At 38.8% G+C, this 15731-nt stretch overlaps 1 protein-coding gene and 1 non-coding gene across 2 annotated transcripts in view; one reads left to right on the top strand and one right to left on the bottom strand.

Annotated features, from left to right (window-relative positions):
- LOC145985327 (uncharacterized) overlaps positions 1-15731 on the top strand; it is a 37911-nt gene that overhangs the window by 11016 nt on the left and 11164 nt on the right. The window contains exons 3-5 of the mRNA XM_083119213.1: positions 963-5795; positions 9742-9873; positions 11222-11367. Coding sequence (XP_082975339.1) covers positions 963-5795; positions 9742-9873; positions 11222-11367 — 5111 coding nt within the window. The remainder of the gene's footprint in view (positions 1-962; positions 5796-9741; positions 9874-11221; positions 11368-15731) is intronic.
- Positions 14547-14618, bottom strand: TRNAT-GGU (transfer RNA threonine (anticodon GGU)). The gene has a single exon. It is a non-coding gene; the product is annotated as a tRNA-Thr (tRNA).

Below are 15731 nucleotides of genomic sequence, written 5' to 3'. Positions count from 1 at the left end.
TGAACAAATCTGCTACAGAGGGTTACAAGGATGAAGCCATTTGCAGAACTCGTGTTTTTGAGTGGCATAAAAAATTCAAAGATGGCCGGGAAGACGTCAAAGACTAACAACGTGCTGGACGTCCGACATCATTCCGAAACACTGAAAATGTGGCCAAAGTGCAAGAACTTCTGAACAGTCATCGCCGGTAAGTGTTCGTTTCATAGCACAGGAGTTAAATTGACTGAAATGCACTGTGCAGTCAATTGTGATCGATGATTTGCATCTGAAGGGAGATCGCCGATTCCTGACTGCTGCATCACGACAATGCGCCAAGTGACACGTAGCTAATTGTGAGGGAGGCACTGGCCAAATGCTGCTGCAAGCACCCTACATTCTAGATATGGCTTTTCCCGACTTCTTTTTGTTCCCTCGGATCAAAAGAAACCTGAAAGGACATCGTTTTGGGACGATTGAGGTGGTCGAAGCAGCTTCGACAGGGTGCCTCAACAGCCTTGTGGTTGTCGACTTCCAGGGGCGTATGAAGATTGGAAAAAGTGCTGGCAGTGGTGAATTGATGCAGGATGGTCATATTTTGAAGAATATTAACACACTGTACATATATCTTCAATAAATTTATTTTTATGACTTCAGCCCTGATACGTATTGGACAAACCATGTAATACGAAATTCTTTCCTCATGGAAAATAGTTTTTAGCTGATTTATAGAATCTTGTTTATATTTTTATTTCAAATTAAGTAACCAAGGGAGACTTTATATTGAGGACCTACCAATCAAATGCACACTATGTAGCATGTCATGGAACTACAGCTTGAAACATTGCTATTGGTAGATTAATTCCCAAGTGACACTTTGGTGCGAAATCTTCCTATAAGTTCTCCTGCTTATCTGAGTGAATACTTATAATAATTATGTTACATGAGTATGATTGTTCTAATGTGTTTCTTTTTAATTTTTTTAGTGGACACCACCGTTGAAAAGCTCCTTGCACTCACAGATAATGATCAAAGCCAACCCAAACCTAAGCAACCTACCACCAAGGGAAGGCTTGAGGATAACGGTGGCTGTGAACCTGAGAAATTTCCTTCTCACAAAGGAGAGTCCAAGAATCCTTGGAATTCTCAACAGGCTCTCAAGTCTGGCATGCCAACTCCACCAGGTAATGGAGGAGCCAGTGTGAAATATTTCCCGAATTCAAAAGGCAACCAACCAAAACAGTACAAGGATGGACCAAACTTCCAACAAGGGTATGCAGAATCAAATAACATGAATCAGCATCCAAAGAACAGGAGTAAAAGTGCAGAATCGTGGAAAAAGGCTGGCTCTGAGAATCACTTTTCAGAGGCTCTGCAGAGCGCGAGAGAGACTGGGATGAGTGGATTTCCGGTTAGATGTGGCAGTAATGTAATGGAAGATGATGATGCAGATGTCATCGTTGAAGAAGAAAATGACTGCCAAGTTGTGAATTCTCCATTTACTCCTTTCTCCTTCGAACGACCATCATTTGCTAAAGGAAACACAGGTGGTGGTGCATATGTTTTGTCTAACATACTGCAAAATCAACCACGAAGAACTTCTTCGGAACCTCCGTTGAAAGCCTCTACTTATAAGGGAGCAAGTTTTGCGAAGAAGACCTCAAACAGGAGCGTCACTGATACCGTTCCCGAGAGTATCTTGCAAGATGCTTTACACATTAACCGGAGAAAATTATCAAGTGACAAGAAGAAAACTAAGAATGAAGAAGTGTCACCTTTGGACAAAGCAAGAAAATACATTGAGGAAGGAGTGAAAATTCTTATTCTCGTGAGAGGCGTTCCAGGTAGTGGCAAGACTTACTTGTCGGAAGAATTGAAATCGCAAGGGGTAGTGCTCAGCACGGACCATTTCTTTGAGAAGAGAAACGGCACATACCAATACAACCCTAAGCAGATTCCCGAGGCACACGAGTGGAACAAAAAACGTGCACAGAAAGCACTTAAGCAAGGAGTCACACCTATTATCATTGACAATACTAATACTCAAGCGTGGGAGATGAGGCCATATGCAGCAATGGCCGTCAATGCAGGGTACAGGGTTGAAGTGGTGGAACCAAACACAAAGTGGAAGTTTAACGCAAGGGAGCTTGCGCAACGAAATATACATGGTGTAGGTAGAAACAAAATACAAGAAATGCTAGAAAGATATGAAACTAACTTGTCAGCAAATAAGTTATTGAAGCAGATGAATCTGAAGCAACCTACAAAGACTACTTCGATTAAGTTTGCCAATAAGCAGCAGAAATCGCAAACTTCGCATCTAGATAGAAATGACAACGCAAGCGAGAAAAACATGAGCTCGCTGTTCCGTGCTGCTTTGCAAGCTGTTGGAAAAGATTCTGATCATCATTCAAGCAAAGATAGGATTGTAATGCATGCACATGTTTCTTCCTTACCGTGGGTATCACCTCCAGAATTACAAGTTGATGCGAATGTTCGGTCAGTGGAAGAAGAATCTGTGAGCTCAGAGGATCTTCCTGAAGAGAATTGGGAAATTGTCTCTGAGTGCAGTTCAAGCAGTGACTCTGAAAGTGAGTCTGTGGATGAAGTAAGTAGGACGGAATCCCTTCAAGATGAAAATTCAGACACTGAAAAAGTCTCTGAGGAAGTTAAAGGTGAAAGCATTGAGGACAATGTAGGAAATCTGATATATATCAGTGAAGACAGTGAAGGTGAAGAAAAGGTTAATGAAAGTGCTCCAAGTGGAAAGTACACTCTGCCAAAGTCCTTATATACTTGTATGTTAGAAGGAATTATCTTTACGAACGAAAATACTGAGGCTTGCAGTAGTACACATGTTGATAACAGTTGTGCTGAAGCAACTACGAAACCTAAAGAATGTATCACTTATGTAAGTGAAGGAAAAGAGGTACCAGCAGAAGTTAATATGGAAATGGAAACTTGCAAAGATGCAAACACTGAGCAAGATAACAGCATTGGTAATGCAAGTGAAATACACTCAAAGGATATAAATATTGAGGAACAAGGGATGCAATCTCTTGAGGCACGGAATATTTCCATAAAAGAATTAACTAACATATGCTCAGAATCATCGGTATCTGTCTCGGAAATTTGTCCACCTGGCTCTTCAGCCATTTCTGCAGAAGATTTTGCAAAACTAGAAATCAGCATATGTAATAATTTGAAGATCATAGAAAGTATGAAGAACAACTTAAAAGAAATCATCCTAGACAGTTCTGAAACAGCACAACAGAATGGTTCAGAGAATATCCAAGAAGGTGTTGAAATAAAGCAATTGGCAAATCAGAAAGAAAGCTTGCAGATTCAGGTCACAGAATTTTTAGCTAAAAAGCAGTGCATGGAAAATTTCCCAGATACCCCTGTAATGGATAATGATTTAGAGATGAAGGACAAACTTCAGTTCACAGAAAAGAGCTTGAAAAACAGAAATAATGAGATAATTGCAGAAATCGAAAAGAAAGATGCTGGTGGCATTGTTGGAGAAAGCGAAAATAATGAGGTGACTGTGAAAGATGGGGAAGATCAGTTACCACACTCAGACATGGGACAAAATTCTATTGCCTTAGAAGCAGCTTGGTTCAGTAACAGCAATGAACCTTTGTGTAGTTCATTGACCGAATACAAAGAGAAAAGCGATGATCATTTAAGTGCTTTGAAAAAATTGACGACACAATCTACTGAGGATCCATGTTGCGGTGTCGAAAAGTTTGATCTGATAGATTTTGAAGGTGCAACTGAAACTGGTTTGTTTGCAAAACGTGAGAGTATAGAGGAAGCAATGAAAAGTTCCGGAATTCTCCTTCCAGAATGTGCTCCAGAAGATAATACATGGACTGATAGGGGAGCAGTAGGGGAAAATATAGAAAATGCATTGCTGGATTCTGCAGCAAATGTAACAGAAAATGTGTTGCACATTGGTAACGTAGGAATTAAGACTCTTTCTGTGACGGAACAGATTACAGCTGATGATATTTTCCTGTCAAGACTGTTAGACAAGTTAGAAGGTTTGGTGATAAACGAAGAGAGTGCATCAAATTCTGAAGAAGTAGTTGAAGGAAAGCCTTCCACAATTGATGTAGATTCCGTACAGAAAGTAGAAGATGGAATAGTTGTTACAAATAAGGAAGATGATCATCATCGAGGGAAAGATGGAACAGCAACAGTTTCCACAGAGAATTTAATGGTAGGTGATGATGATGATCTTTCAAAAAGCGAGACTGCTGCAAATGTGGGAGAACCTATACAAAACACTAACAATGAGGAGGATGTTCAGTTAGAAAAGAATGAAATAGTTTATGCTACTGCATTATGTGTAGAGAAAGATAAATGTAGTGTTGATACAGCGAGTGATGCATCCAGTAGTGCGGACATAAGAGAAAGTGATGATGATGAGAAGGCAGATGAAACTGGACCCTTGACCAATTCCAAGGATGAATGTAACTCATTTGTACCATCTCCATTTTCAGTACAACGTAATGCGGATTCTTTATTAGGCACAAATTATAATGCAAAATTACTGGAACTTTGGGAGAAAGGAGGTAGCTGGAATGGAGAAAGCGATGGAAATGTGGAGACAGTTAACACAGGAGAGAATTCGATTCCCAAACCTTCAAGAGAACTGAGTAGACCAAAGAAGGAACAGGAGGATAGGCTGGATGTGTTTAAGTCCATGTCAGGAACGGAGGCAGAAGAAGAAATAATTGAGGAAGTTCCTGCATGGGATTCAGTGGCAGGTCAAGTAGCTTGGGATAGCATAGATGTTGAATCGCCGAGAAAAGAGGAACGCAAATGTCCAAGACCTCAACGGCAGTTATTTGTTGACAAACAAGAAGTTGCAAAAAGCTCTGATGCACCGGGACCCGTCAATCCATTGTTGTGCAATCATGGACATCAAAGTTGCTGGTTGATAACACCTGATAAATTCCTTCTTAAAGAATCTGGCACTGTTACAAGTCATCGAGACTTTTTACTTGCAAATGACAATTTTTCTGAGTTAGAATTAGACAAAGGCACTAAAATCCTAGCTACTCGTAGTCGGAACATATGCGAAAACGTTGAAGCAAAGCCAGTGGAAAAGTTTTCTACTGTGCTGAAGCTCGATAAGAGTTCCATGACCGAAGACATGCTCGAAGGTACAGATGGTGGTTCATTATCAGAGCTTCAGATCATGTTCCCGCACATAGCACAGGAGGACCTTGCTGACTTATATAACAAGTGTCAGCAGAATGTGAATTGGGCAGCTGACATTTTGTTAGATTCAGATGGGCATGGCTATAAAAGAACCTTGAACGAAGACTCCAAGAATGATTCGGACTCTGAAGGACGTGTTGAGGATATCACCGAAGATGACAATAGAGCAAACAACCTAGACTATGACAATGTAGACGAAAATTCTTTGGACATAACAGACAGTATTGGTTGTAAATCTCGGAAATTTAAAAGGGTCCAGTCAGGATGGTCTATACAGTTGAAAAAGGAACTCGAAGGTGCAATAAGTGTAAATGATTCCATTGCATCGAGAAAAGAAGCAAGATTGAAGAAAGTGAATGAGGCTGAAGGCGATGGTGCACGACAAATTAATGTAGCTGAAGATGATGGTGTACGGCCAATGGAAGAGGATGTTTACGAAGAGCATGCTGAAGATATGACCTCTGATAAAGTTAGCAGTGGTGGTACCAACGAGGAGGAGGAGGAAACCTTCACAATGATGTTGGATCCGAAATTCGCAGCAGATTTACACAACTATTTTGCGAGTCCTTCAAGTCCGTTGTTAACAGGTGAGCATTTACTTTTTTAGTTGATATAGTTATTCAGTGGAACTTCTCTGTAGTGGACATCAATGGGTAACATAAACATTTCTGCTATTTGGATAAAAAAAAAAAAAAAATAGGGTGCTATAAAATATCTATTTCTGCACAAAACATTTACATATTTCTCCAGAATGTACTTATAATTTTACAAATTATTCTGTTAACAATTATGGATAGATCAAGATTGAAATAATCATCTTTTTCTACAAGCACTAGAAGGAATTCAAAAGTTAAGTTGGGATCTCTGAAATGTGTTTACCAGAACAGTTTTCATTCAGGCCACAATTTAAGGATAAAGTTTTTGTTTCTTAGAATGTCCCAGGCTTGATTTTTTCCAACACAATCTATACAACTGTGTTCCGAGCACTTATCTTTTTGTAGAAATTTATGATATTGACTTTTTCATTGAGAGTTTATTGCGTTTGTTTATGAGCATAACATGTGCCAAACACTTCGCAAGATACAATTAGTATGCACTTTTAAAACAATGAGGTGCAAGAATTAGATAAGCTTGTAGTACAATAAACATGTAAAAGTGGCTGGTTGCCACCAACCATTGCAACTACTGCGCAATAATAGATATTTTTCCCATTGTTGCAAAACTGTTGCCTCTGAATTCAAGGAATTTGTATTTTTTTTTATCATGCTGTCCATAATTCAGAAGTGATTTATTTCTGTACCCCGTATATTTCAGCCAGGCAATAAAAAAAACCAGTTATTTAGAGGTGTCCATTACTAAATGTTTTGCTGTATGTATTTGTATTGGGTCTTTGAGTGGTGTGATGGTAATATTTAATAGTTTTCCATGTTTAATCTGCTTTATGGGTGATTTTCTTAACGTCTTGCTGACCTCTGTGGCAGAGTGGTTAGCACAGCAGGTGTAAGCTGTCCATTTCTTTTTTTAAAAAAATTCATTGTTTATATTATGTAGTGTCTATTTCTGATCACTCAGACCTAGTTGTGAAGTAAAATACAACCTGTACGTAAAGTTTGGTAACGCTTTCTTTAATTCAATGCAGAAAGCCCCTCAAATGTTATAGCTTTTCTATGCATGCCATCATGTCAAATGGTTTTTATCTTCAACCAAAGCTCGTATTTCCGCCAGTTGGCAACAGTCCCAAAAATGGCAACCACCAATGCTGAGAGGGCTTTCTGTGTGTTCCGACACGACAAAAGCAAACATGCTACAGATGTTCAATGGAAATTCCAAGTTACCAGAAGGTAGTACCGAGCAGGGAAACGGTACGCTTGACATGAAAATTTTGTAACAATTGCTAGTTTGTGTCTACAGAATATCCTGGGAAAGTTTGATGCTGAGAGGACATCTGCCATATCGAATCTGTGGGAAGTTAAGTGATCTGCATATAAACTTCGAGACATTTTTCAAAATGATTATACACAAGTCATTTGTAGTCTTTACGCAATAAATTAAGCAAAATGTTACCAGACTTTATGTACATGCTGTACATGCAACTGCAGTGCAGAAAATCCTGCCTTAAATTCCGTAATGTTGGTACTAGCCAGTTTTACGTTGTTTATACTCTGTCAGGCTGGGATTCTTACTCTTTCATGGGAATGTTAAATTAAAAAGAAAAAACTAATAAAATTCTGACTTTATTCATGATTGGGAAATAAAATACGCAGTTGTATAATACATACACGTAAACTAACTTTTTCCACGAAAGTTACTTTTAAAAGTTCTGTTTATTTCGGTGGTTCCTGCCATCATCCACTTGGCGTAACTGCTGGCCTGGCTTCTTGATCCTGTCCTTTCCCTGAATGCTGGTGTAGCCAGTTCGTCTACTACATTTTCTGTGCTTGCTTGGTTGTAGTTGCAGTAGTGGGAGCCAAATGTCATACACCTGACCACTGTCAATCTTTAGTTCATGAAGATCGTGCGTGTGTCACTTTAATTTTAGTGTCAATTAGCATTGTGATGTTTGCCTGACTGAAACTTATTTGCCCGAGTGTTTGTTGAACTTGAGGTGCTAGTCCGGTAGGTGGCTTGAATTTTTTAGGATCTAACAAAAATAATAATAAATATAACCTTTAAAAGTAAGTTTCACGGACAAAGTTAGTTTACATGTATGCACTGACTTTATTGTTATTTTTATTTGTTACTACAAAGGTATCACTACCAATGATAACCCAGCCGAACAGTGTGTAAACTTGGGCAGTTGTAAAGTCAGAAGGATGAGCTGAAACACTTGCTGCCAGTCTGTTCTTCTCTGTTTGTTAACAGCTTCCTCAGTCTAATGGTAACGTGGGATTACTTTTGTTCAGTGACGACTATTGAAGATTGCTTGTTTTTCCTTCTCGCTTACCTGCATATTGGTAAAAATGGTGCTTTGTTTGACTTCCCTTGAAACATACAGCACAAACACAGGTAAAACTTTAAAAACCAAGCTTTGATCCCATCTTTCCAGACAGTACCACTTTGAAGCTCTTTCCTCTTCCAAAGTACTTGCAAATTCCTGCCCTGATGACGACACAGAGATGGTGTTGATAGTTCGGTTTAGGACTTTTCCTGTGTACATGCTGTATATATTACGTTGCCTGTGTAATGGTAACTTGAATATGACTTACCAGTATGTGACATTAAGTTGTTTTTTTTTATACGCTATTGTTTTGCTTTGTCCTGTATTTTTCATTTTACAGTCCTCGTCATAAAAGCTTTAGTAAACACAGCTATGTGCAAAGGTAATGTGTTATGTCATGACATCAAAATGATCTACATACAATAAAAATGTTGCCAATATTGGTAAAGAACCCATATAAATAACCAATATTCCATTTTTCTGACAATATTCATCTTAATAATTAGGGCAACTAGGTGACTGTAACACATTTTGCCTTGGAGAAACCTTGTGTATTTAAACATATACTTTACGAAAGAAAGGTGTATGATGTACACATTTATATTCATGAAAGATAATAAAATTGCAGAATTTTACACTACATTAAATGCTATTTATGGAAATATCAAATTGGTAAAATTATCATCAATTTTACCAATATGTCTATTTCTCCCCTCCTTAATTTTTACCGTAGGAGAGACAATTCTGCAGATCTACAGGAAGCCAGAATACACCTATTGTTTTTATACTAAGTGTTAACCACCATAGTTTCAAAAAAAGAATCTTCATATATACTGGGCATTTCAAGAAGCTTGGCACACACGATTCATGAATTTTCCCAAGCTTTAATTCTTTACCCTGAATTTCACAGAAGATTCCATTGGATAATTGTGATGATGATCACATCTTCTTATTCAATATTGTAAAAATCAAAGTAAACTTATGGCACAGCAGCTTGTGCAAGACCAAATCCTGCCAAGTGGCTTTAACTAGGTGATGTATGGTCACCATCTCAAATACCATAGTCGCTAAAAATCTGGCTTTCCAAACCACTGTTTCTTTTAAAGTAGCCCCTTCCCCTTCCAAAATTGTCCTCAACATACTGGCTCAATGGAAAAGTTTTGGGGCTCCTCTTGGGGATAAAACCAGAACTGCCTACGCCAAAGCTGAGACCACTAACCATTCAGCTAGATGGGAGCATATCCAATATTACAGTGTCTTCTTAATTGCCAGGAAGTGGCACAATTTTCGTTAGTAGTTTGATTTGTGCCCCCATGCACCCAGAGTTCTGTTTTGTGAGACGGTCACAAATAACAGCTTACGTAAAAGTGATACAGTTTGGTTACAGAAGCTTGGTGACAAAGACTCCGTTGTGAATTTCGTTGAATTTATCAGGAAAGACATGCATTGACAAGAGCATCATGTGAACAGTGATACAACTGGCAGGAACTGTTTCAGGATGTATTCTTGTTTTATCCACCAAGTAAGAATATTAGAAAATTAGTTACTCTGAATATTAGATGAATCCCATGAACATTCCTTTATTGTTATTAAAGGGTTGCCACAAGAAGCTTTTGCAATAAGCATTCCTATGAGTTTGGCTCGTCATCTGCATTATCACTGGATGGAAACACTTCAACAACAATTTGATAGACAAGAGGAAATGTTTAAAGATATGATTCATGAGGGTAAGTACAAAGTAGATAGCAGCTTGTGAAAATACTTTAGTGTGTAGTAAAATGTGGAAAAATTCATTTTAGTGAGCAACAAGAAATTTTCCCCTAATTGCAGTTAAATCAAACTGCATTTGACAACTAATATAAACTTGTACATTCCACTAGTGGAAGAATTGTATTTAAATGGATGCAGCCCTCATCATGCTTTATAATTCTTTTATATTTCACATACCTTGATGATTATTAGATCTGATGATAAATTTATAGACATGAAAGTAACAAAAAGAAATTGAAGAAGTTAATGAAGCCTGCATGACTCCAACCAGTCTTTTTTCACATCTTGCTAATGCTCTACAGGTTCATTTCTGTAATAAGCCGTCTCCCACTTGTGTGAGTACTTAACATTGAGAAAAGGAAAACTGCAAATTTGACTGTTTAAATATATGTAAAAGTAAAGTAAAGTAAAGTGTTCCCCTGTGCTTAGCACCACGCCATGAAGGCGTATAGGGGGTGTGGAGGTAACGCCCCACACTTTCTTGATCCGGTCGTGAGTGGGGGTGATGTGATCAGCACCATGCCCCTGACCGCCTTTACCCCACAGGTTTCCCCAGGTACCTATGTTATTCGACGCTGGATGGGCGCCGGGGCCGCTTCCATCGTTAGAAAAGTTCCCGGATTTGAACCGGCCGGGGATCGAACCCGGGACCTTTAGCATGGTAGTCAGATGCGTTACCGACTGAGCCACCGCGGCCACATGTTTAAATATATGCAGCTAATACAATACTTTACCTATATAGGTGTTACTATTCTTGCATACAGTTCAACAATTAATTAATTGGAAATGTTACAAACAATACATACCTACTCCTTTACATGGAATAGTATCATAATTTTTCAATAAACTTTTTCTGTAATATTTTAAGTTATGAACACAATGTTTATTGAAGAGAAGAGGGCAAATTTTTGTAAACTCTTATCACATTCTTCGCAATATTAAATATTGATGACGTAGAGAATGACAGTCGATGGTTTGAGAACATTCAAATCAAGTTTGACATGGGATTCTAATTGTAAGGCCCACATGAGCTTGAAAACATCTAATAGGAGGTTTCCTTTAGATCACCTGATGGTTACACACATTAGAAGTTATTCAAATACTCTTTCTCTGTTTGTAATCAAGGGATCCCATGTTTAATTTCTGGTAGTGGCGTACAAAATTTTGTGTCCTGTTTTAAATTAAAGTGGACTTGGGACAACATTTTCAAACTTATTTGAATACACACTGAAGTATATAATGTATCATTGATTTGTAATTTTTGTTACAAAGGTTAAAAATGAAATTATCTTTTATATGGCACAGATGAGGAGTTGGCAAAGAAACTCCAAGAAGAGGAAAACGAGCAGTGCAAACGTTCTGCAGAAGCCTCTACCTCATCACCTGCTGTGGCTGACTTGCGGGAGATAATGGATATGGAAATGGCTTTGGCTATCTACAAAGCAGATCAAGTAAGTAATATAGTCAAGGGTTATCATGCTTTCACAAACTTTGAGCCTCCCCGATGGCGCAGTGGTAATGTTGTCACCTTGTAATCAAAGGATCCCGGGTTATATACCCAGTGGAGGCCCATAGTGGTTTGGATCCCACTATAAACTGTAGGCCCAGTCCCGATTAGCCTTACTGTGCATAAAGTGGACTTAAAACACCAACTCAATCAATCAACTTTCACAAACTTTATAGAACATATTGTGATACATCATCACTTGAAAGAGTTCCTTTGTTAAGCAGAACAAGGCAGGAAATGTTTCTGTATTGGCTTTGTCCACCCTGATAATAATTGAGGTATCTTGAATGTGAGGCTCAACGTTTGTATCATGATTCGATCTTTGTCAGTGGTTTGTTCATATGTTAACATAATTTTTACATGCTTCTCTTAATTTGGAAATATGTATTCAAATTAATGAATATAGTCAATTCAAGTACTTAACTAGGTCATTCAAATATGACCGGGACTGATTTTCTTTTATCAAATCCTTTATTGTCAAATACTTATTTGCACATGTCACCCTTCAAAGTATTCCCCTCCTGAGTCCATACTTTTTTCCAATGTTCTGGAAGCATCTTAATGCCCTTTCCATAAAAGTTTTTCGGTTGGCTGCGTATCCACTCCTGAACCCTGCCGATGACGACGTCGTCATCTACAAGTCGCATGCCTTTCAAGTCTGATTTAAGCCTTCCAAACAGGTAGAAATCACTTGGGGCCAAATCGGGACTGTATGGTGGGTGTGGCAGAAGCTCCCATTTCAATTTACTGAGGGTTGCCATAGTTGCTTTGGCTGTATGAGGCCATGCATTGTCTTGAAGAAAGGCTACCCGGTTGGATCGGATCTTTTCCTTTACTTCTATTGTCAGGAGTTCTGAGTAATAAGATGCAGTAACTGTTCTGGCATCTGTAAGAAAGTCTACATGGATAACCCCCTCCCAAAAAACGTTTCCATCACTTTTCCTATCGAACGGGTTCTCCGTGTTTTCTTGGGTCTGGGTGACAGATGTTCGCAGCCGACGATCATGCGGTTCATTCTCCACGTGCTCTCTTCCCTCTCTGAAGTACTTACACTACTCAAACACACGGGCTCGTGAGGGACACTCTTCCCCATACTGTTGTTTGAGTCTCTGCAAAATTTCAGATGGCTGGATGTTTTCTCCAACGAGAAATTTGAACAGAATGCGTTGTTCCACGCTCCGCGGCACTTTCTGTTCGCTCATCACTCTAGCAACACTCAGACATGACTGAGCAGGTTCTAACCTGCACGAGAGGGAGGGCAGGAGGGAGGGTAGGGGTTGTAGCTCTATTCTCCCAAGGACGCACAACTGCTGTGCATGGCAGGTTGTTTGAAAAAAAATCAGCCCTGGTCATATTTGAATGACCTAGTACTTTCAAAATTGTTTGCAATTGTCTGTGTTGCCAAGGTGTTCATTTTCTGAACTTTGATGTGCATGTGAAAATAATGTTTCTTTTGTCATGAAATTTTCCTATATTCTCAACAACTAAATGGAACAGACAGATGAGTCTCCCTAATGGCACAGTGGTTGCATCACCTCCTTGTAATAAAGGGGTCTCAGGTGTGACCCCGAGTGAAACACATAGTGGTTTCCCGGGGGCAACTGTGAAATTTTAAATGGAAACCCCCATTTTGTATTGCAGAATCGGAAAGAGGACTTCATTCAGAGTCCAACGAGCTATCAACCATCCTCGTAGCTCAACTAGGAACGGAGATATGGCGATAATAAGAATAAAAAAATTATAAAAAACTCTGCCCCTAATTGAGTTAGAGTGAAAGCCATTGCAGATTTTTTTTTTTTTTTTTTTTTTTTTTTTTTTTTTTTTTTTTTTTTTGCGAAAATTTAAAATCGCCATATCTCCGTTCCTAATTGAGCTATGAGGATGGTTGATAGCTCGTTGGACTCGGAATGAAGTCCTCTTTCCGATTCTACAATACAAAATGGGGTTTCCATTTAAAATTTTACAGTTGGTGGGGGCAGGGGTGGGGATATCAAGTGTGATATCATTGAATAGCTTTCTTTCTTTCACTTATTAAACACGTATTTTTTCGTGTTCCGATTTGATGTGTATTTCTCACGATATGTGACCATTCCGGGACTTTTGGACCACCCGGTATATCACTTAAATGTATTACCGATGTGTTTTTTTAGAAAATATGCACATTTGTAGCATTGAAACATCAAGAAATATAGAAAAGTTACATCGCAGAGGGAACACTGTCTTTATATATAAATCAGAGTTCACAGTAGCAACAGGTTCCCAACTAAAATTAATTAAACTATCAATAATCGATTTTGCTGATAAAATAAGTACTTCTTTTGAGTTGAATTTTTCACATCCTGAAACATTAACTGTCCTCACATTAAATTTATCATATATTGCTTATTGCTTTGTTTATGGTACTGAAGCAATGTCACACTGAAGTAAATGAGACAAGTAAAGAATGTAAATGTTTATACTTAAAACACGAATAAAAGATTCACAAAGGAGTGTGAAACTTTATTTTTATTCATGATGTCATGCAGAATACAAAGTTAACCTGCAATTACTTGCCCTGTTAGATTAAATCTAACAATTTTGAATGTATTGTTATATTTTGATTGTTGTTGACTGTATGAAGATGATGTACAGTCACGGACAGTTCTGGGTTGTAACAATATCATTTACTTTCATTGATGACATTACAACCCAGAACTGTTCATGACTGTACCACACACATACTATATCTCTATAATTGAAAAAAAATTCTTAATTGAAACAAGCCTGTTTGTAGCAGTATTATTCAAGTATGGTGTTCATTGTTATATGTGTCTTTCTTATGGTGCAAATTCTTGTTATGCATTCAGATTTGCATGCCTGAGGTCTCTGGCCACTATAGAAATTGGTGGAATAACTCATCAGCTGAAGAGCCAGACAATAAGCTGTGGGTCGTGAAGATATTTGTATTGTATGAATAATTCTAATGTTTTATCAAGAGATTTTTGGATTACTTGTGTTCTTTGCATTTAGTTTACATGTATCATCATATTATTTTAAGAAAAATGGGGTAGACATTATACATTATTCGTGAAGATTAGGCACACAGAGGAAATGTACTATGTAGACATTTTCAGAGAAATATGCAGGCTCGACCAGGACTCGAACCTGGGGTCTCTGGCATACCATGCCATTGCTCTACCACTGAGCCACCGAGCCAGCCTGGCCTCGCCTGATTTTTTGCTGTCGCTGTTTTACCTGCGTGGAATCGTCTCTGCCAGTGCTACCGGAACAGGATCTGTTGCCTTTGAAACACTGTAGACTTCGACGTTGCCTCGTTCCTCCCAGCTTCGAACGACAGTGTAATAGGGATGGTCAAACGGATCCGGATCCGGATCCAGGTCTGAAAGTTTCGGATCTGGATCCGTATCCGAAAGTTCCGGATCTAAATCTGGATCCAAGAGTTCCAGATCTGGATCCGGATCCGAGAGTTCCTGATCTGGATCCGGATCCGAGAGTTTTGTATCTCAATCCCATTATAATATTACCACACCTTAAAAGGTAATATGATCTTCGATTACAAAGAAATTTTTCGTTAGTCCTACAAGAATTTTTTTCTAGTGTTGTTCCTAACATACTTTGCTACCCATCGGCTAACACACACGTGCACAAAAATAATCTTACTTGTTTAACATAAAATGTCAGAGGTGATTTTGCAAATGCCATTGAAACGAATATGTATTTGAATGTATTCGAATTCGAATGTATTGGAAATGAAAACACACATAAATGTGAGACATTCCATTCCAGGATGAAACCTGATCCCTGTGTTCCCCTCCGATTTCCATGAAACGTGGCAGGTGTATAGAGGGGCCCAAAGGAAGAAATACGTGTTTTTTTGTTTCAGCTAATAACTGTTTTAGGGGCCAAAATCCCCTCAAATGTCAATATGAGGACAAATTGAAGTGGGGATCTGACCCCTGTGTCCCCCTCCGATTTTCCATAAAACTTGGCAGGTGTGTGTATAAACGTGCCCAAAGGAAGAAATACGTGTTTTTTTTTGTTTCAGCTAAAAATCTGTTCTAGGGGGCAACCTCCCCTCAAATGTCAAGATGAGGACAAATTGAAGTGGGGATCTGACCCCTGAGTTCCCCTCCGATTTCCATGAAACATGGCAGGTGTATAGAGGGGCCCAAAGGAAGAAATACGTGTTTTTTTTTGTTTCAGCTAATAACTGTTTTAGGGGGCAAAACCCACCTCAAATGTCAAGATGAGGACAAATTGACGTGGGGATCTGACCCCTGTGTCCCCTTCCGATTTTCCATAAAACTT

The sequence above is a fragment of the Lepisma saccharinum genome, chromosome 3 (assembly GCF_977018435.1).
Source record: "Lepisma saccharinum chromosome 3, izLepSacc3.1, whole genome shotgun sequence".
NCBI lineage: Eukaryota > Metazoa > Arthropoda > Insecta > Zygentoma > Lepismatidae > Lepisma > Lepisma saccharinum.
The sequence above is the reverse complement of the archived record's forward strand: the minus strand, read 5'-3'. Positions and strand labels throughout refer to the sequence as shown.